The sequence below is a fragment of the Rhinoraja longicauda genome, chromosome 31, assembly GCF_053455715.1.
Source record: "Rhinoraja longicauda isolate Sanriku21f chromosome 31, sRhiLon1.1, whole genome shotgun sequence".
In the NCBI taxonomy this organism is placed as follows: domain Eukaryota; kingdom Metazoa; phylum Chordata; class Chondrichthyes; order Rajiformes; family Arhynchobatidae; genus Rhinoraja; species Rhinoraja longicauda.
In genome coordinates this window covers 24,795,361-24,815,608 of record NC_135983.1, presented here as the reverse complement: position 1 = coordinate 24,815,608, position 20,248 = coordinate 24,795,361, and the positions used below count along the sequence as shown (strand labels likewise).

The window sequence follows — 20,248 nt, the reverse complement described above, 5'->3', positions numbered from 1 at the left end:
ACTGATTGTGGATGATCTGCCATGATCACAATGAATGGCGGTGCTGGTTTCGAAGGGTCAAATGGCCTCCTCCTGCACCTATTTTCTATGTTTCTATGTTTACCCTACACGCCAGGGCCATTTTACAATGTTACCAAAGCCAATTAAACTACAAACCTGAACGTCTGTGGAGTGCGAGAGGAAACCGGAGCACCCGGAGAAAACCCACGCGGTCACGGGGAGAGCGTACAAAATCCGGACAGACAACACCCGTACTCGGGGTCGAACCTTGGTCTCCAGAGCTGCATGGGAGCAATTCTACCACTGCGCTGCCCTAATGACAATAGACAATAGACAATAGGTGCAGGAGGAGGCCATTCGGCCCTTCGAGCCAGCACCGCCATTCATTGTGATCATGGCTGATCATTCTCAATCAGTACCCCGTTCCTGCCTTCTCCCCATACCCCCTGACTCCGCTATCCTTAAGAGCTCTATCCAGCTCTCTCTTGAATGCATTCAGAGAATTGGCCTCCACTGCCTTCTGAGGCAGAGAATTCCACAGATTCACAACTCTCTGACTGAAAAAGTTTTTCCTCATCTCAGTTCTAAAAGGCCTACCCCTTATTCTTAAACTGTGGCTCCTTGTTCTGGACTCCCCCAACATTGGGAACATGCTTCCTGCCTCTAACGTGTCCAACCCCTTAATAATCTTAATGACCCATATGAAAACATGAAATGACGGGTCTAAAAGTCAAACAACTGCATTTTGGTTAGATGGGCCCACAGCTAAAACAGTTATTTGATGACTTTGAACTACCAGGTGGCGTGTGCTTTCCCCACTTGATATCTGTGTAACACAGCCATAAGAACATTGTAAATAGGAACAGGAGCCCTCGAAACCTGCACCACTGACAACACAATCACGGTTGCTCCAATCTTGGCCTCGGTTCTCCTTTCCTATCTGTTCAGCATAGTTCTGACTCTCTGTCTGAAGAAGGGCCTCGACTCAAAACGTCAGCCATTCATTCCCTCTCTCCAGAGATGCTGCCCGTCCCGCTGAGTTACTCCAGCATTTTGTGTCTGTCTTTGGTGTAAACCGGCATCTGCAGTTCCTCCTTACATATGTTGTCTGTTCCACTGCAAAATCTCCTCAAGGCAATGCCTACTTTGAAGAAGTTCTCCTCCTCTCTCCGACGAGAGTTCGACAACACCCTCTCTCGATGCTCGACATTTTCCTTGATCAACGTCGCCTTTCATCTGTGTTTTCACACCTTACCCTCCCATAACTTCAGATAGTTCCTCTGTCCCTCTCTTTCCCCTCCCCTTCCCAGTTCTTCCTGTCTCCGACTACATCCTATCTTTGTCCCGCCACCTCCCCTGACCTCACTCTGAAGAAGGGTTTCGACCCCGAAACGTCACCCATTCCTTCTCTCCACAGATGCTGCCTGACCCGCTGAGTTACTCCAGCATTTTGTATCTATGATATCTGCGCCATTTCTGAAGATCACAAAAATCATAGTTCAGTCCGGCATTATGTTCACAAATCTTTTCCTAATTAATTCATTGATGCGACGTTATTTGAAGCAGTTTTCCTCACCACTGCCACTTGCTTATTTGACGATTTGGATGGTTGATGTGGAAATTTAATAAGTACCATTAACGTATTTAAATTCATTCTTCTGCAAACCTACGCTCTCCTACAAAGTTTAGAGTTAATCCAGACTGGCACACGGTTTCTCTTGTGTGAAACATTTTAATAAGCTTGAAGCTGTCATTTTTAACAGGGCTTTTGTACATCATTTTGCGCATGTTGTAATTGGCAGTGGTGATCAGCTTTGGCGGTTTTTTTTCACGGTGGAAGATATTCCGCTCGTGCCTGGCTATGTTTTCAAACAGTTCTGAGTGGATAATTACAGAATGTGCACTTACCAGGAGCTGTACACACAAAGTCGTAAAATCCATCAATCTGAGAAGATTTGTATTTGAAGCTGTAAGCAAGCCTTTGCATTGCCGATGGCTCACCAAATGGATGCCAATGAAGATAGTGTAAGAAAATAACTGCCGATGCTGGTACAAATCGAAGGTATTTATTCACAAAATGCTGGAGTAACTCAGCAGGTCAGGCACCATCTCAGGAGAGAAGGAATGGGCGACGTTTCGGGTCGAGACCCTTCCTCAGTCTGAAGAAAGGTCTCGACCCGAAACGTCGCCCATTCCTTCTCTCCTGAGATGCTGCCTGACCTGCTGAGTTACTCCAGCATTTTGTGAATAAATACCTCCAATGAAGATAGCCTCGTCTGGTGTTGACGTGAACCCTTCATGCCCTGTTATTGCATACATCCTCAAGTCTTGCCCTCGAGCTTCCAAGACGTCTGACTTTTCAACAGCATTACTTTTTTGGAGTACTGCCGATTGCGTTTTCTTTCCCCACAGCCTGGTAATTATATTACCCATTCTGACATTTTTGTTGGAGGCCAGTACAGAAGAAGATAATGTAGTATTTCTATTTTTAGAGATTACACCGCGCAAACAGGCCCTTCGGCCCACCGAGTCCGCGTCGCCCAGCGATCCCCACACATTAACACTATCCTACACACACTAGGGACAATTTTTACATTTACCCAGTCAATTAACCTACAAACCTGTACATCTTTGGATTGTGGGAGGAAACCGAAGATCTCGGAGAAAACCCACGCAGGTCACGGGGAGAACGTACAAACTCCGTACAGACAGCGCCCGTAGTCAGGATCGAACCTGCGTCTCCGGCGCTGCATTCGCTGTAAGGCAGCAACTCTACCGCTGCTCCACCGTGCCACCCTGTGGGGAATGATAAATGCCGCAACTGTGAGGAATGATAAATGCTTTGGCAGTAGTAACTGCCTGTATTTAGTCTGGCAATTGACAAGGTCCCACCTGCAAGGCTGGCCCAGTAGGTCGATAGTGCCACGGTGGTGCAGCGGTAGAGTTGCTGCCTCACAGTGCCAGAGACCCGGGTTCGATCCTAACCACGGGTGCTGTCCGTACGGAATTTGAACGTTCTCCCCGTGACCATGTGAGTTTTCCCCGGGCGCTGGTTTCCTCCCACACTCCAAAGATGTACAGGTAGGCCTCAGTGAAGGTTGTCAATTGTCGCAAGTGTTTAGGATAGCGCTAGTATGTGGGGATCGCTGGCCAGCGTGGACTCTGTGGGCTGAAGGGCCTGTTTCCACGCTGTATCTTTTGCACAGAAAGTGCTTGTTATCTGCAACAGAGAGAATCAGACCCAATCATTATGTTCAACAGACATTTAGACAGGCACTTGACCAAGGAAAGTGTAGACTGTTATGGCTTGATGCAGCCAAGGGGATTGGTGTAAATGAACAAAAGAGTTGGCGTGGGTCAAAGGTCCCGTTTCTGTCTCGCACGACTCAATAACATTGTGAAATTTAGGCCAGATTTGATTGCAAGCTTTGAGACCAATTATTTATTCCTCGAATAACTATGGTTTATAGTCGGGGGTTTTAACATAACATACCAATTGTCATTCAAGCTTAATGAGGAGAAAAGGGAATAAATGCATTCTAATGTCTCTGGCCAGCACAACCTGTAACACTGCTGAGGTGTGTTGAAGAATGTGGCTTTTTGTAAAAAAGATGACTTTGTTTTCTAGGATCTCCCAGGAGCCCCTTGAACAGAACGGCTCTTACTTTAATCACCGTGAGCAGCTGTATTCTAACTGTGGTGTACGGAGGCCACTTCACCTGCCCTTTGATGGTGAAGGTCACCCTACATGTCCCAGAGCACTTCATTGCCGATGGTAAGTTTTTCTCTCGTGGATAAGCTGAAGAGTTATGCCGTTGTGTGGGAAGTTACCGCAGGTGCTGGTATGCAACGCAGATGGACGCATGTTGTGTAGGAAAACAACTGCAGATGCTGGTACAAATCGAAGGTATTTATTCACAAAATGCTGGAGTAACTCAGCAGGTCAGGCAGTATCTCAGGAGAGAAGGAATGGGCGACGTTTCGGGTCGAGACCCTTCCTCAGACTGATGTAGATGAAGATAGATGCAAAATGCTGCAGTAACCAGGGGACATAGGTTTAAGGCGAAGGGGAATGTAATTTAATAGGAATCTTAAGTCAAGTCAAGTCAAGTCAAGTCAAATTTATTTGTCACATACACATACTCGATGTGCAGTGAAATGAAAGTGGCAATGCCTGCGGGTTGTGCACAAAAAGAATTACAGTTACAGCATATAAATAAAGTTAATAAGTTACTAAACATAGCACAAAAAGTGTCGACAAAAATTTAGTCTCTGGGGTTATCAAAGTTGACAGTCCTGATGGCCTGTGGGAAGAAGCTCCGTCTCATCCTCTCCGTTTTCACAGCGTGACAGCGGAGGCGTTTGCCTGACCGTAGCATCTGGAACAGTCCATTACTGGGGTGGCAGGGGTCCCTCATGATCTTGCTTGCTCTGGATCTGCACCTCCTGATGTATAGGTCCTGCAAGGGGATGAGTGTAGTTCCCATGGTGCGTTCTGCCGAACACACTACTCTCTGCAGGGCCATCCTGTCCTGGGCAGAGCTGTTCCCAAACCAGACTGTAATGTTGCCGGACAGGATGCTCTCTACAGCCCCAGAGTAGAAGCAATGAAGGATCTTCAGCGACACTCTGAATTTCCTCAGTTGTCTAAGGTGGTAAAGGCGCTGCTTAGCCTTACCCACCAGTGCGGCAATGTGCGTTGCCCACGTCAGATCCTCTGCGATGCGGACTCCCAAGTATTTGAAACTGCTCACCCTATCCACAATAGACCCATTTATCTCCAGTGGCGTGTACGTCCTTGGATGTTTAGCCCTTCTGAAGTCCACAATCAGCTCCTTTGTTTTAGTGACATTCAAGAGGAGGCTATTGTCCTGACACCAGAGTGCCAGATCAGCCACCTCCTCCCGGTAGGCCTTCTCATCGTTGTTGGAGATCCGGCCCACCACCACAGTGTCATCAGCAAACTTGATGATGGAGTTTGAGCTGAACCTGGCCCTACAGTCATGTGTGTACAGGGAGTACAGTAGGGGGCCAAGGACGCAGCCCTGGGGGGATCCTATGTTCAGGGTGAGGGAGCTAGATGTGTGTTCCCCCATCCTGACCACTTGGGGCCTGGCAGTGAGAAAGTCCAGGACCCAGGCACACAGAGGGGTGCTAAGCCCCAGTTCCAGCAGCTTTTCAACCAGTCTGCTGGGGACTATTGTGTTGAATGCTGAACTAAAGTCAATGAACAGCATCCTCACATAGCCCCCCTGGCTGTCCAGATGAGAGAGAGCGGTGTGTAGAACCTGGGAGACCGCATCATCCGTGGACCTGTTCGGACGGTATGCGAACTGTAGTGGGTCCATGTTGCGAGGAAGGAGGGCGCAGATGTGCTTCTTGACTAGCCTCTCCAAGCATTTCATGACAACCGAGGTGAGGGCCACCGGTCGGTAGTCATTTAAACACGCTGGAGAGGCATTCTTTGGCACCGGTACAATGATGGATCTTTTGAAGCATGCAGGGACCACGGACTTTGCCAAGGAGAGGTTGAATATTGTGGTGAGCACTGGAGCAAGCTGAGTAGCACAAGACTTTAGTACTCGCCCAGATATACCATCTGGGCCTCCAGCTTTTCTCGTGTTCACATGCGTCAGAGCCCACCTCACCTCGTGCTCGGACACCGAGAATGTGTGCACATCCCCGGCGGTGGATCCCCCTCCAGCCTCGCTAGCCAGCGCCCCTTCGGTGCTGTTTTTAGACGGCGAGCTGGTGGTGTTACCCGTCTCGAACCGTGCGTAAAAAGAGTTCAGGTCATCAGCTAAGGAGGAGCCGGCACTTCCGGTTGAGGGGGTGCTGGACCTGTAGCTAGTTATAGTCCGTAGCCCCTGCCAAAGGCGCCTGGTGTCCTGCTGCTCCATCTGTGACTCCATCTTGTCCCGGTACCTCTTTTTTGCATCCTTCACTGCCCTTCGCAGTCGGTAGGACTCTCCCTTGTAGTCGTCCATGTTGCCGGATGCCAGGCCGGAGTTGTAAGCAGCGGTGCGAGCATTCAAGGCCACGCGAATAGACCTGTCCACCCAGGGTTTTTGGTTAGGGAAGATACTGACCCTTACCGTGGGGATGATGGTATCGGCTATAGTGGCAATGAAGTCCGTAACCGCTTCCGCAAACTCATTTACGTCTCTGGAACTTTCTTGGAACATGTTCCAGTCGACTTCGCTCAGTGCATCCTGCAGCATGGCCTCTGAATGGTCAGCCCACCGCTTTACGTCCCTCGTCACTGTCGCTTCCCGTACTATCCGTTGTTTGTACTCCGGCAGCAGGAAAATGGCAGCGTGGTCAGATTTCCCAAAAGGAGGGAGAGAAACGGCCTTGTAGCCTTTCCTGAACGGCGTGTAGCAGTGGTCCAAAGTTCTTTCCCCCCTGGTGACACACGTGATGTGTTGGTAGAAGTTGGGCATGACCTTTTTGAGATTTCCCCTATTGAAGTCTCCAGCCACCAGCACAGCCGCATCAGGGTTCTTGTTTTGGTGTTGACACAACACATCGTGTAGGGTGGACAGTGCCACGTCGGTGTCCGCATGCGGTGGGATATAGACGGCTGTGATGATCATCGAGCTGAACTCCCGGGGTAGGTAGAATGGTCGGCATAGGATAGTTAGATGTTCCAGGTCCGGCGAGCAGGAACGAGAAAGCGTCTTAATATTCCCAGGATTACACCAGTTATTATTGGTCAAGAAGCAGACTCCTCCGCCCTTGGATTTCCCGGATTCTTCCGTTCTGTCCGCCCGGAAAACAGTGAAGGACTCGGATGGGCAGATCACCTGGTCAGGCACCAGCGGGGTCAGCCATGTTTCGGTCAGACAAAGGATGTTACAGTTCTTTATGTCCCTCTGGAATCTGATCCTTGCCCTCAGGTCATCCAGCTTGTTCTCCAGGGACTGGACGTTGGCCAGAAGTATGCTGGGCAGAGGTGGACGTAAGGCTTGGGTTCTCAGCCTGTTCCGAATCCCCCCTCGCTTCCCTCGGTGTTTTTTCCGACTTTCCCACTGACCTGCGCTCCCACTGCTGCTGCCGCGGTGCGGTGCGCTCCTTTGATGATCTCTATTGGTATATCGGTGAGTAGATTTCTGTTTAATAGTGCTCCTGTAGCGCTCGAGTTTAATTTTACGAGCGTTTCCCGGTCGTACATTGGTTAATGCTAAGTGCTAGCACACGCTAGAGCACTTAGGGATAATTTTAAAGTAAACATACCAGTTTAAAACGCACAGTTCCCGCAGAGCTACCACGACGGCGACTGGACTGGACCGCGCCATAGTTGGGAGCTTTTTCACGCAAAGGGTGGTGGATGTGCGGAACGAGCTGCCAGAGGAGGTAGTTGAGACAGGGACGATTGCAACGTTTAAGAAACAGTTAGACAGGTACATGGATAGGACAGGTTTGGAGGGATGTGGGCCAAACTCGTCAGGTAGGACTAGTGCAGATGGGACATGTTGGCTTGTGTGGGCAAGTTGGGCCGAACTGCCTGTTTCCACGTTGTATCACTCTAAGACCCTATGACTCAGCGGGTCAGGCAGCATCTCTAGCGAAAAGGAATAGGGTTCAGAAGAAGGGTCTCGACCCGAAACGTCACCTGTTCCTTCTCTCAAGAGATGCTGCCTGTCCCGCTGAGTTACTCCAGCACTTTGTGTCTACTTCAGAGTGATGCCATTGGTGGTAGTTACTTGTGGGTAATTGCTTGATTCATTATTTCGATATTCCTAGACTTGAAAATTGATAAATAACAATTTATCATATCATATCATATCATATATATATACAGCCGGAAACAGGCCTTTTCGGCCCACCAAGTCCGTGCCGCCCAGCGATCCCCGCACATTAACACTATCCTACACCCACTAGGGACAATTTTTTTAAAACATTTACCCAGCCAATTAACCTACATACCTGTATGTCTTTGGAGTGTGGGAGGAAACCGAAGATCTCGGAGAAAACCCACGCAGGTCACGGGGAGAGCGTACAAACTCCTTACAGTGCAGCACCCGTAGTCAGGATCGAACCTGAGTCTCCGGCGCTGCATTCGCTGTAAAGCAGCAACTCTACCGCTGCGCCACCGTGCCGACTGAACCTTTTGATAATGGACATTGGATAACTTTTTTCCCCATTGGATATTTTTCCTTTATATCTTCTCCAATTGAAATATTAAAGCAGACAACATTACAAAACCACAAAGAAGATGTTGTTATTCCATTTATAATAATGTTATTTCTTGGCTATTCTACTCATCCAGGAGTTTCTCCTGTTTGCTTTAATTTAGTTTAGTTTAGTTTAGTTTAGTTTAGTTTAGTTTAGTTTAGTTTAGTTTAGGTTAGTTTATAGATACAGTGTGGAAACAGGTCCTTCGACCCACCAAATCCTCGTACACTAACACTATCCTACACACACTAATGACAATGTACAATTTCACCCAAGCCAATTATCCTTCGAACCTGCAAATCTTTGGAGTTTTGTTTAGAGATACAGTGCGGAAACAGGCCCTTCGGCCCACCGGGTCCGCTCCGATCAGCGATCCCCACACATTAGCATTATCGTGTGCAACCCACACGGGACAATTATTACATTTATATCAAGCCAATCAACCTACATTCCCTGTACATCTTTGGAGTGTGGGAGAAAACCGAAGATCTCGGAGAAAACCCAGGCAGGTCACGGGGAGAACGTACAAACACCTTACAGACAGCACCCGTAGTCGGGATCGAACCCGGGTCTCCGGCACTGCATTCGCTGTAAGGCGGCAACTCAGCCTCTGCGCCACCGTGACCGCCCACGTTAGATTGGCGGTTGAGGGGGATTAAGAACTCAGCTAACTCGGAGAGTATCTTTGGCGAGAGAAACAGAATGAACGTTGCGGGTTGAGTAGGCGTACGATCTCCATTTTCAATGACATCTCTCCAACTTGAATGAATGATTTTTTTGCCTCTTTGAGTCTTAAAAAAATAATTCTGGACACATTTGCCCACGGCGCATGCCTGTTCGACATGATTTGAGCAGGGTTTTTTTACTGAAGATGTTAAAGATTTTTTTTCATTCAAAAGACAATACGTGTGAAACCACAGTGTTCTATTGGATTTAATTTTGGACATTTTTTTGATATTTTTCAGGCAGCAGCTTCGTGGTCAGTGAAGGAAGCTTTCTAGATGTTTCCGACTGGCTGAACCCCGCCAGGTTATCATTGTTTTACCAAATCAACTCCACATCTGCGTGGACAAGGGACCTTTGCGGGCAAAAGACTCTGGAGCCTTGTGAACACCTCTGTGATGAAGAAACTGGTAAGCTGTGAATCCTTGAAACCTTTGGAGGCATTGAGTCATGCAGTGTGGAAACAGGCCCTACAACCCAACTTGCCCACGCTGACCAACACGTCTCGTCTACATACACATAGGCATAGACAGAAAATAGGTGCAGGAGGAGGCCATTTGGCCCTTCGAGCCACCACCGCCATTCACTGTGATCATGGCTGATCATCCACAATCAGTAACCCGTGCCTGCCTTCTCCCCAAATCCCTTGATTTCACTAGCCCCTTGAGGTCTATCTAATTCTCTTTTAAATTCACCCAGTGAATTGGCCTCCACTGCCTTCTGTGGCAGAAAATTCCACAAATTCACAACTCTCTGGGTGAAAAAGTTTTTTTCTTACCTCAGTTTTAAATGGCCTCCCCTTTATTCTTAGACTGTGTGGCCCCTGGCTCTGGACTCCCCCAACATTGGGAACATTTTTCATGCGTCTAGCTTGTCCAGTCCTTTTATAATTTTATACGTCTCTATAAGACCCCCTCTCATCTTTCTAAACTCCAGTGAATACAAGCCCAGTCTTTCCAATTTTTCCTCATGCGACAGTCCCGCCATCCCGGTGATTAACCTCGTGAACCTACGCTGCACTGCCTCAATAGCAAGGACCACCTTCCTCAAATTAGGAGACCAAAAATGCACACAATACTCCAGATGTGGTCTCACCAGGACCCACCTGCCTGCATTTGGCCCATATCACTCCAAACCTGTCCTGTCCATGTAACTGTCTTATTGTTTCTTAAACGTTGCATTAGGCCCTGCCTCAACTACCTCCTCTGGCAGATCGTTCCATACACCCACCACCCTTAGTGTGAAAAATTACCCCTCAGGTTCTTATTAAATCTTTCCCCCTTCACCTCAAACCCATGTCCTCTGGTTCTTGATTCCCCTACTCTGGGCAAAAGACTGTGTGTCTACCCGATCTATTCCTCTCATATCATATCATATCATATATATACAGCCGGAAACAGGCCTTTTCGGCCCTCCAAGTCCGTGCCGCCCAACGATCCCCGTAAATTAACACTATCCTACACCCACTAGGGACAATTTTTACATTTACCCAGCCAATTAACCTACATACCTACCTACATTCTCCTGCTCTCCAAGGAATAGAATCCCAGCCTGAGCAACCTCTCCCTATAAGTCACACCCTCTAGTCCTGGCAACATCCTCGTAAATCATCTATGTACCCTTTCCAACTTGACAACATCTTTCCTATAAAATGGTGCCCAGAACTGAACACAATACTCTAAATGCCGCCTCACCAATGTCTTGTACAACTGCAACATGACCACCAAACTTCTATACTCATGATTTCTGAGATTGTTGCTCGTGGAATTTATGCAACGTATTCACTTAATTTCTTTTCGCTCGTTACATTAGCAATCTTTCCATTTACACCCAATATAGTTTCTAAGTCTGTAAAGGAAAATGCATTGGAATTTTTAGTGCCTTGTTCCTCCTCAGGCATTTTTCATTGTAGTTTGGGAGCCACGATAGGTTCTAACATGCTATCCAAAGAAAGAAGTGATAAATTCTCCCTGCTGTCTGAAATGATATGTATCCATCCTTTGATTTTCTGTTATCTTATTCACCGTTACTTTTGTAAATCTCTGCATTCCTTCCAGCTTAACGACACTTGTGTTCTGCCTATTTATTCACAAAATGCTGGAGTAACTCAGCAGGTCAGGCAGCATCTCAGAAGAGAAGGAATGGGCGACGTTTCGGGTCGAGACCCTTCTTCAGACTGAAGAAGGGTCTCGACCTGAAACGTCGCTCATTCCTTCTCTCCTGAGATGCTGCCTGACCTGCTGAGTTACTCCAGCATCAGACTGAAGAAGGGTCTCGACCCGAAATGTCACCCATTCCTTCTCTCCTGAGATGCTGCCTGACCTGCTGAGTTACTCCAGCATTTTGTGAATAAATACCTTCGATTTGTACCAGCATCTGCAGTTATTTTCTTACACTTGTGTACTGCCTAGGTGACGTCTGCTACATGATTTTATCAGGTTGTACGGAAAACAAAACATTTTACTGTACCTAGAGACATGTGATAATAAAATATCATTCATTCATTCATTCATTCATTCATTCATTCATTCATTCATTATCATAGTGTTTTTGGTAGATTGAGAAGATTTAGTTTTTAGTTTAGCTTAGAGCTACAGCTCGGAATCAGGCCCTTCGGCCCACCGAGTCTGCCCCAGCCAGAGATCCCCGCACACTAACACTATCCCACATACACTGGGTACAATTTACAATTATCCCAATCCAATCAACCTACAAATCTGTAAGTCTTTGGAAAGTGGGAGGAAACTGAAGCTCTCGGAGAAATCACTGGATGAACTTAAGAGAGAGTTAGATAGAGCTCTGGGGGCTAGTGGAATCAAGGGATACGGGGAGAGGGCAGGCACGGGTTAATGGTTGTGGATGATCAGCCATGATCACAATGAATGGCGGTGCTGGCCCGAAGGGCCAAATGGGCTCCTCCTGCACCTATTTTCTACGTTTCTATGTTTCTAAAACCCACGCGGTCACGGGGAGAAAGTACAAACTCCATACAGACAGCAACCGTAGTCATGATGGAATCCGGGTCTCTGGCGCCATAAGTCAGTAGCTCTACTGCTGTGCCACCATGGCCACAAGATGTCCATTTGTCCTGGTTTGCTGGCATTATTACTGGGGAGATTCATCCTCAGTTCCACAAGATGCTCAGACATCCTGGGGGATTGGAACCCCTCGGCATGTGTAGAAAGAGAAGTAGGGACGGGTCCAAAAAGTGGGAATAGTCCTCCAGCAGAGACTCAGTTAGCAGACTATGATCCGTGACAATTTACCAGGTAAAAGTAATCTCAAATTCTAACAAGGAAGGTAGTGCTCAGAAAACAAATCAGGAGGAATTGAAGAACATAAGTATCTGGAGGAACAAAGAACTGCAGATGCTGGTTTATACCGAAGATAGGCGCAAAGTGCTGGAGTAACTCAGCGGGCCAGGCAGCATCTCTGGATTAAAAGAATGGGTGACTTTTCTGGGTTGGCACCATTCTTCTGAAGAAGGGTCCTGATCATCGAATGATCCCGACTACATGTGCGGTCTGTACGGAGTTTGTACGTTCTCCCCGTGACCTGCGTGGGTTTTCTCCGAGATCTTCCGTTTCCTCCCAAGCTCCAAAGACGTACAGCTTTGTAGGTTAATTGGTTTGGTGAATGTAAAAATTGTCCCTCGCGGGTATAGGATGGTGTTAATGTGCGGGGATCGCTGGTCGGCGCGGACCCGGTGGGCCGAAAGGACCTGTTTCCGCTCTGTATCTCTAATCTTAATTAAGACCCGAAACGCCACCTTTTCTCCAGAGATGCTGCCTGACCCGCTGAGTTACTCCAGGACGTTGTGTCTATCTATAGTATCTGGAGGACAGGCATGCAACAGGGTCCCAAAGTCATTAGCGGGAGAATCAGAATCAATTTTATCTGGAAATCTAATTAGGAGAAATAGAACTTGCAATAGACCATTCTCATTCTGATAATTTAGTTTAGTTTAGCACCCGGAGAAAACCCACGCAGGTCACGGGGAGAACGTACAAACTCCGTACAGACAGCACCCGTAGTCGGGATCGAACCCGGGTCTATGGCGCTGTGAGGCAGCAGCTCTACCGCCACGCCACCGTGCCGGTATAAACAACAGCAAAAGCAACGTCGCATTATGAAGCATCTTCGATAGCATTACAAATCCCTAGCCCGATTTTTAAGCACAGTTTTCCTGAACTTGGTGTAACCCATGCGTAAGATGACAGAATTTTAATTGCAAATCACTACCAGCATAACTAAAATTTCTACAGCCTTATGTTATCTTCCTGTAAGCCAGCCATGCTGCAAAATATCCATGCCCCCCCAGAGTGAATCCACAAGCCTTATGACTTTATGCTGATTATGCTGTTGGATGCTGCCCAGTGATCCCCTACACTAACACTGTCCCACACACACACACACACACTAGGGACAATGTACAATTTCTATCGAAGCCAATTGACCTCCAAACCTGCTCGTCTTTGGAGTGCGGGAGGAAACCGGAGCACCCGGAGAAAACCCACGCTGGTCACGGGGAGAAGGTGCAAACTCCGTACAGACAGCACCTGTAGGCAGGATGGAACCCGGGTCTCTGGCGCTGTGAGGCAGCAACTCTACCGCCGCGCCACCACTTGTTGAAAACCCCACTGCTTAATGAAGCTGAGTGCCTCCTGATCCCCACTCATTCGAGAGCATCTAAAATGGAGTTCCCTTGCGTTTTGAATCGTTTGACAGTCTGTTCATATGATTAACACAATCTGTTAAAATGTCAAATTAAAATGAGTTAATCAATGTCAGTCATCTCCAAGCACTGGTTTAATTGAAGGCAAATTAGATTCCAAAGAACAAGGGACCTTTTGTTTAAATTTCTGTTTTCTCGCATTATCTCTCCAAATGTCATCATTTTTTTTTCACCGGCATAATTTCATGGCCTATTCCAAAGAAAATGCCAGCCTTATTTTTGATATTTAACTACTGGATCATAAGGGAAGGATTTACAAGGGAAAATTTCACGATTAGTTTTTTTTCCAGCTGGAACATTAGCTGACATTTCCGCATCTGTTTGCATTGAGAACAGCTTATTGATGAACATTGAGAGACTTGGGGACAAAGTACATAGTTAATGGGAACATTTTACAATAGATTATTTTATCCGATAACAGAACTGATTTTGTCTCAATGAGCAAAATAGACAATAGACAATAGGTGCAGGAGGAGGCCATTCGGCCCTTCGAGCCAGCACCGCCATTCAATGTGATCATGGCTGATCATTCTCAATCAGTACCCCGTTCCTGCCTTCTCCCCATACCCCCTGACTCCGCTATCCTTAAGAGCTCTATCTAGCTCTCTCTTGAATGCATTCAGAGAATTGGCCTCCACTGCCTTCTGAGGCAGAGAATTCCACAGATTCACAACTCTCTGACTGAAAAGGTTTTTCCTCATCTCTGTTCTAAATGGCCTACCCCTTATTCTTAAACTGTGGCCCGATGATCAAGGATAGGTGGAGCCCGCAATGATCCATTGTTGCCTGTGGGGTAGGTGATAACGTGATTTACACACAGTGATACAAACACCTATTCCTTTTCTCAAAAACCTATCTTCAAAAGCTTTTCACTGCACCTCGTCACACGTGACAATAAACAGAACTGAACTTTCTCCAGAGATGCTGCCTGACCCGCTGAGTTATTACAGAATTTGGTTTCTGTCTTCGGTTTAATCCAGCATCTGCTGTTCCTTCCTGCACAGTTGGATAATTGAGATCGGAGGCTTCGTAATTATCTTAGACTTTTCTGCGATATATTTTCACCTCACCAACACAGACTTTTCCCGGAGGAGATTAAGTGGGGGTATAAATGTCTTTAGGTGACAAAGGTAAACTCCATGGAAGATGCCGTATTAAGTTGCGATGTTAATGAACAGATTTTTGTTTCTAATTAACAAGCAAATAACAGCTAAACCAGCCATTTATGAGATATATTTAATTCATCAGCCAGCATTTAATGAACCAATTCAAGTGATTTCATGACAGAAGCCAGGGTAAACAAAGGGACGTGTGTTAAACAATTGTTCAACAACAGCAGTCATGGGAAGGGAGGCACAAATCCTACTCTACATACTAAACCTAGTTTAGAGGTACAGCGCGGAAACAGGCCCTTCGGCCCACCGAGTCCACACCGACCAGCGATCCCCGCGCACTAACACTATACCTACACACACTGGGGACAATTTACATTTTATACCAACCCAATAAACCTGCATACAGGTGTAGGAAAGAACTGCGGATGCTGGTTTAAATCGAAGGTAGACACAAAATGCTGGAGTAACTCAGCGGGACAGGCAGCATCTCTAGAGAGGGGGAATGGGTGACGTTTTGGGTCCAAACCTTTCTTCAGACTAATGTTAGCGGGAGTGGGCGGTACAGAGTTAAAATGTAGTCGGAGACAGTAAGACTGGTAGGAGAACCGTGAAGGAGAAGAGGATGGAGAGAGAAATTGAAGTTGGAGAAGTCAATGTTCATACCGCTGGGGTGCAAGCTACCCAAGCGAAATATGAGGTGCTGTTCCTCCAGCCAATGCTGGGCCTCACACTGGGCCTCACCCGTTCTTCAGACTAAATCAGGAGAGAGGGAGACACAGAGATAAGGAAGTGTAAGGTGTGAAAATGAGACAAAGAGGATGGAGATGAAGGAAAATGGAGAATAGATCAATGTTAGCCAGGGGAAGGTAACAACGAAGCAAACAGAGATGCAAAAGATAAGCGAGGACAGTCAGACTAGTTGGAAAACTGGGAAGAGGGGAAGGATGGAGAGAGAGAGGGAAGGCAGGAGTTGCTTGAAGTTAGAGAAGTCTACTGATGGGCCACCCAAGCAAAATATGAGGTGATGTTCCTCCAATTTGTGCTGGGCCTCGCTCTGACAGCGGAGGAGGCCCAGGACAGAAAGATCAGTGTGGGAATGGGAGGGGGTGTTAAAGTGTTTAGCAACCGGGAGATCAGGTAGGTTTAGTCGGACTGAGCGGAGGTGTTCAGCGAAACGATCGCCGAGCCTGCGCTTGGCTCACCGATATACTGGAGTCCACACCTGGAACAGCGGATACAGTAGATGAGGTTGGAGGAGGTGCAAGTGAACATCTGCCTCACCTGAAAAGACTGTCGGGCTCCTTGGATGGAGTCGAGGGGGGGGGAGGTAAAGGGACAGGTGTTGCATCTCCTGCGGTTGCAGGGGAAAGTACCTGGGGACGGGGTGGTTTGGGTGGGAAGGGACGAGTTGACCAGGGAGTCGCGGAGGAACGTTCTCTGCGGAGAGCAGAAATGGGTGTAGATGGGAAGATGTGGCTGGTAGTGGGATCCCGTTGGATGTGGCGAAAATGGTGCGTCTTTGGAGTGTGGGAGGAAACCGGAGCACCCGGAGAAAACCCACATAGGTCACAGGGGGAATATACAAACTCTGTACAGACAGCACCCGTAGTCAGGATGGAACCCAGGTCTCTGGCGCTGTGAGGCAGCAACTCTACCGCTGTGCCACCGTGCTGCTGGTGAGGGCAGGGAAGCATGATTTCATTACATATCACACAGAAGAAATCTTCTCTGCTGAATAATTTCTGTATGCGAGGAAATGAGAGCTTTATCCAACCAATATGCCTCGTTGGCACCTTCCCCTCTGCCAACAATGAACCATTTCCTTGGTCAGGGGAGGGGCGGAGAGAGAAGGAATGCAAGGGTTACTCGGAATTGGAGAGATCAATATTCATACTGTTGGATTGCAAGCTGCCCAGGTGAAAAATGAGGTGCTGCTCCTCCAATTTAAGTGTGTCCTCATTCTAGGGGTGCCAACTATCTCACTCCCAAATACGTGACAAGGTGACGTCACCTTCCCGCACCCCACGTGACCTCACCCAGCCAACGGCCACATCCTCCCGCTCCACCAATGGCGGCCACCCGGGATGGGAGGCGGGTTGCCACGCAACCTCCATTAGGCAACGCCCGGGCCTTCGGGCCTACACTGTCTACACAGCTAAAATGTCGGAAACCTAGAGTGTGTCGGGACCTAAAGTGCCAGGGCCTACAGTGTCAGGGCCTACAGCGTCTGGGCCTACAGCGTCCGGGCCTACAGTGCCCCCGGGCCTAATACGGGACAATGGCGGTCCCTTACGGGACAAGCCAATTTAGCCCAAAATACGGGATGTCCCGGCTAATACGGGACAGTTGGCGACCCTACCTCATTCTGACAGTGGAGGAGGCCCAGGCCGGAAAGGTCTGATGTCTTTCTTTAACATCTATCCAATATATAAGTTGCATGATTGCTGCTTGCAGCGGGAGAGATACAGCAGAGAGGATTAGGATCTGCTGGAACAGAATTCAAATCTACCCCAGCAAAAATAAGAACAGACTCCACACCGGACACACACGCACTTTATTTCTTGAAAGAATGATATTCCTTGAAAGTGCGCACATGAAGGATGGCAACTGGTTTGAATTGATGAGCCTGGTGAAGTAATAACTCACACTGGCTTGCAAGCATGAATGGCTAACTCCCCTTCTCTCTGTGTTTGAACTGAGGCTGCGATTCATATATCATCGCTGCAAGCCTCTATTTATCTTCTTTCACTCTGATTCATGTTCGACGTCCCAATACATTTTAATGACGCCATCTGTTTTTCCCAATTGTCGTGATGTGCGACTGAGGTCTTTGTGTTGTGGGGTGTGGTTGAGGAGTTACCTGTGCATTAACACGTGCGAGCCGTGTAAAATAATGGGATTGCTGGCAGGGACCGTTGGATAGGAACTGTAGATAGACACAAAATGCTGGAGTAACTCAGCGGGTCAGGCAGCATGAGTTCATAACTCAGTCTGAAGAAGGGTCTCGTCACCCATTCCTTCTCTCCTGAGATGCTGCCTGACCTGCTGAGTTACTCCAGCATTTTGTGAATAAACACCTTTGTTGATCAGAGCAGAATTAGACCATTCAGCCCAGCAAATCTACTCCGCCATTCAATCATAGCTGATCTATCTCTCCCTCCTAACCCCGTTCTCTTGCCTTCTCCCCATAACCTCTGACACCCGTACTAATCAAGAACCTATCTATCTGCGCCTTGAAAATATCCACTGACTTGGCCTCCACAGCCTTCTGTGACAAAGAATTCCGCAGATTCACCACCCTCTGACTAAAGGAATTCCTCCTCATCTCTTTCCAAAAGGAACATTCTTTTATTCTGATGCTGTGACCTCTCGTCCTAGACTATCCCACTAGTGGAAACATCCTCCCCACACCCACCTCATATCCAGGCCTTTCACTATTCGGTACGTTTCAATGAGGTTCCCCCCTCATCTTTCTAAACTCCAGCGAGTGCAGGCCCAGTGCTGTCAAACGCTCATCACAGGTTAACCCACTCATTCCTGGGTAAACCTCCTCTAGACCCTCTCCAGAGACAGCACATCCTTCCTCAAATATGGGGTCCTCTCTGGAGAAAAGGAATGGGGTGAAGTTTTGGGTCTGAACCCTTCTTTCTAACTTTCTTCTCTCTTTTTTCCTGCCTTCGATTTTCATCTCTTTGTTTGTCCTGACTGATTGTGTTTTAGTTTTCGTTTATTAGAGATGCAGTGTGGAAACAGACCCTTCGAGTCCACACCGACCAGCGATCCCCTCACATTAACACTATCTTACACACCCAAGGGACAATCTTACGTTAATATCAAGCCAATTAACCTACAAACCTGTACGTCTTTGGAGTGTGGGAGGAAACCGAAGATCTCGTAGAAAACCCGCGCAGGTCGCGGGGAGAACGTACACACTCCGTACAGGCAGCGCCCGTAGTCGGGATCGAGCCCGTGTCTCCGGCGCTGTAAGGCAGTAGCTCTACTGCTGCGCCACCATGCCGCTCGAATTGTGCCCTATTTATTCCATTTTAACTCCGTGATTAATGGTATTTATTCAGTCTGAAGGATGCACGCAGTCTGTACGGAACAATTTGGCAGGCCAAGATTGAGCTTTTTAACCAAAGGGTGACACACAACATACCAAAGCTAACAATTATCTCATCGCTCGCACAGAACAGTGAAGGGGATGTTCAATCAGAACCTATTACAAATTAGAGCGCCACAGCAAATATGTTAAAAATAATACTACAAACCGGAGTGATTAACTGTCCTCGTGTGAGATCTCATTCAAGCTGCTGTTTTTTCTCCTTGTGAGCGCGTGGGATGTGGAGAGATAATTAGCGTAACCTTGGTGTGCAATTTGTGCAGAGATGTCGTCTGGCGGCTGTGGTAGTTCCGCGGATGCATAATCTAAAGCTCTTGCTGTGGGCCAGAAAGTTGTATGTGTTCAAGGGTCCACTATCCACTCTCAAAATCACTTGACAAGCCTGCATGTCTTTGGAATGTGGGAGGAAACCAGAGCACCGGGTTATTATATAATAATAATAATAGTAATAATAATAATAATAGTAATAATAATAATAATAATAACAATAATTATTATCAGTCAGAGAGTGGTGAAGGTGTGGAATTCTCTGCCTCAGAAGGCAGTGGAGGCCAGTTCGTTGGATGCTTTTAAGAGAGAGCTGGATAGAGCTCTTAAGGATAGCGGAGTGAGGGGGTATGGGGAGAAGGCAGGAACGGGGTACTGTTTGAGAGGGATCAGCCATGATCGCATTGAATGGTGGTGCTGGCTCGAAGGGCTGAATGGCCTACTCCTGCACCTATTGTCTATTGTCTATTGTCCATAATAATAATAACAATAGTAACAATAACAATAATAATAATAATAATAATAATAATAATAATAATAATAATAATAATAATAATAATAATAATAATAATAATAATAATAATAATAATAATAATAATAATAATAATAATAATAATAATAATAATAATAATAATGATGATGATGATGATGATGATGATGATGATGATGATGATGATGATGATGATGATGATGATGATGACGACGACGACGATGACGACGACTACAACAACAACAACAACAACAACAACAACAACAACAACAACAACAATAATAGTAATAATAATAATAATAATAATAATAATAATAATAATAATAATAATAATAATAATAATAATAATAATAATAATAATAATAATAATAATAATAATAATTATTATAATTATAATTATAATAATAATAATAATAATAATAATAATAATAATAATAATAATAATAATAATAATAATAATAATAATAATAATAATAATAATAATAATAATAATAATAATAATAATAATAATAATAATAAATCTTTATTGTCATCCAAAAACATATTTTTGGACAAAATTACGTTACCCACAGTCAACAACGAGAGGCAATAAAACGCGCAATCACAAAAACCAACAT

The 20,248-nt window shown here is 46.5% G+C and overlaps 1 protein-coding gene across 1 annotated transcript in view; it reads left to right on the top strand.

Annotated features, from left to right (window-relative positions):
- Nucleotides 1–20,248, top strand: part of LOC144608288 (astrotactin-2-like) — a 908,904-nt gene that overhangs the window by 481,622 nt on the left and 407,034 nt on the right. Inside the window, exons 6-7 of the mRNA XM_078425904.1 lie at nt 3,629–3,775; nt 9,144–9,311. Coding sequence (XP_078282030.1) covers nt 3,629–3,775; nt 9,144–9,311 — 315 coding nt within the window. The remainder of the gene's footprint in view (nt 1–3,628; nt 3,776–9,143; nt 9,312–20,248) is intronic.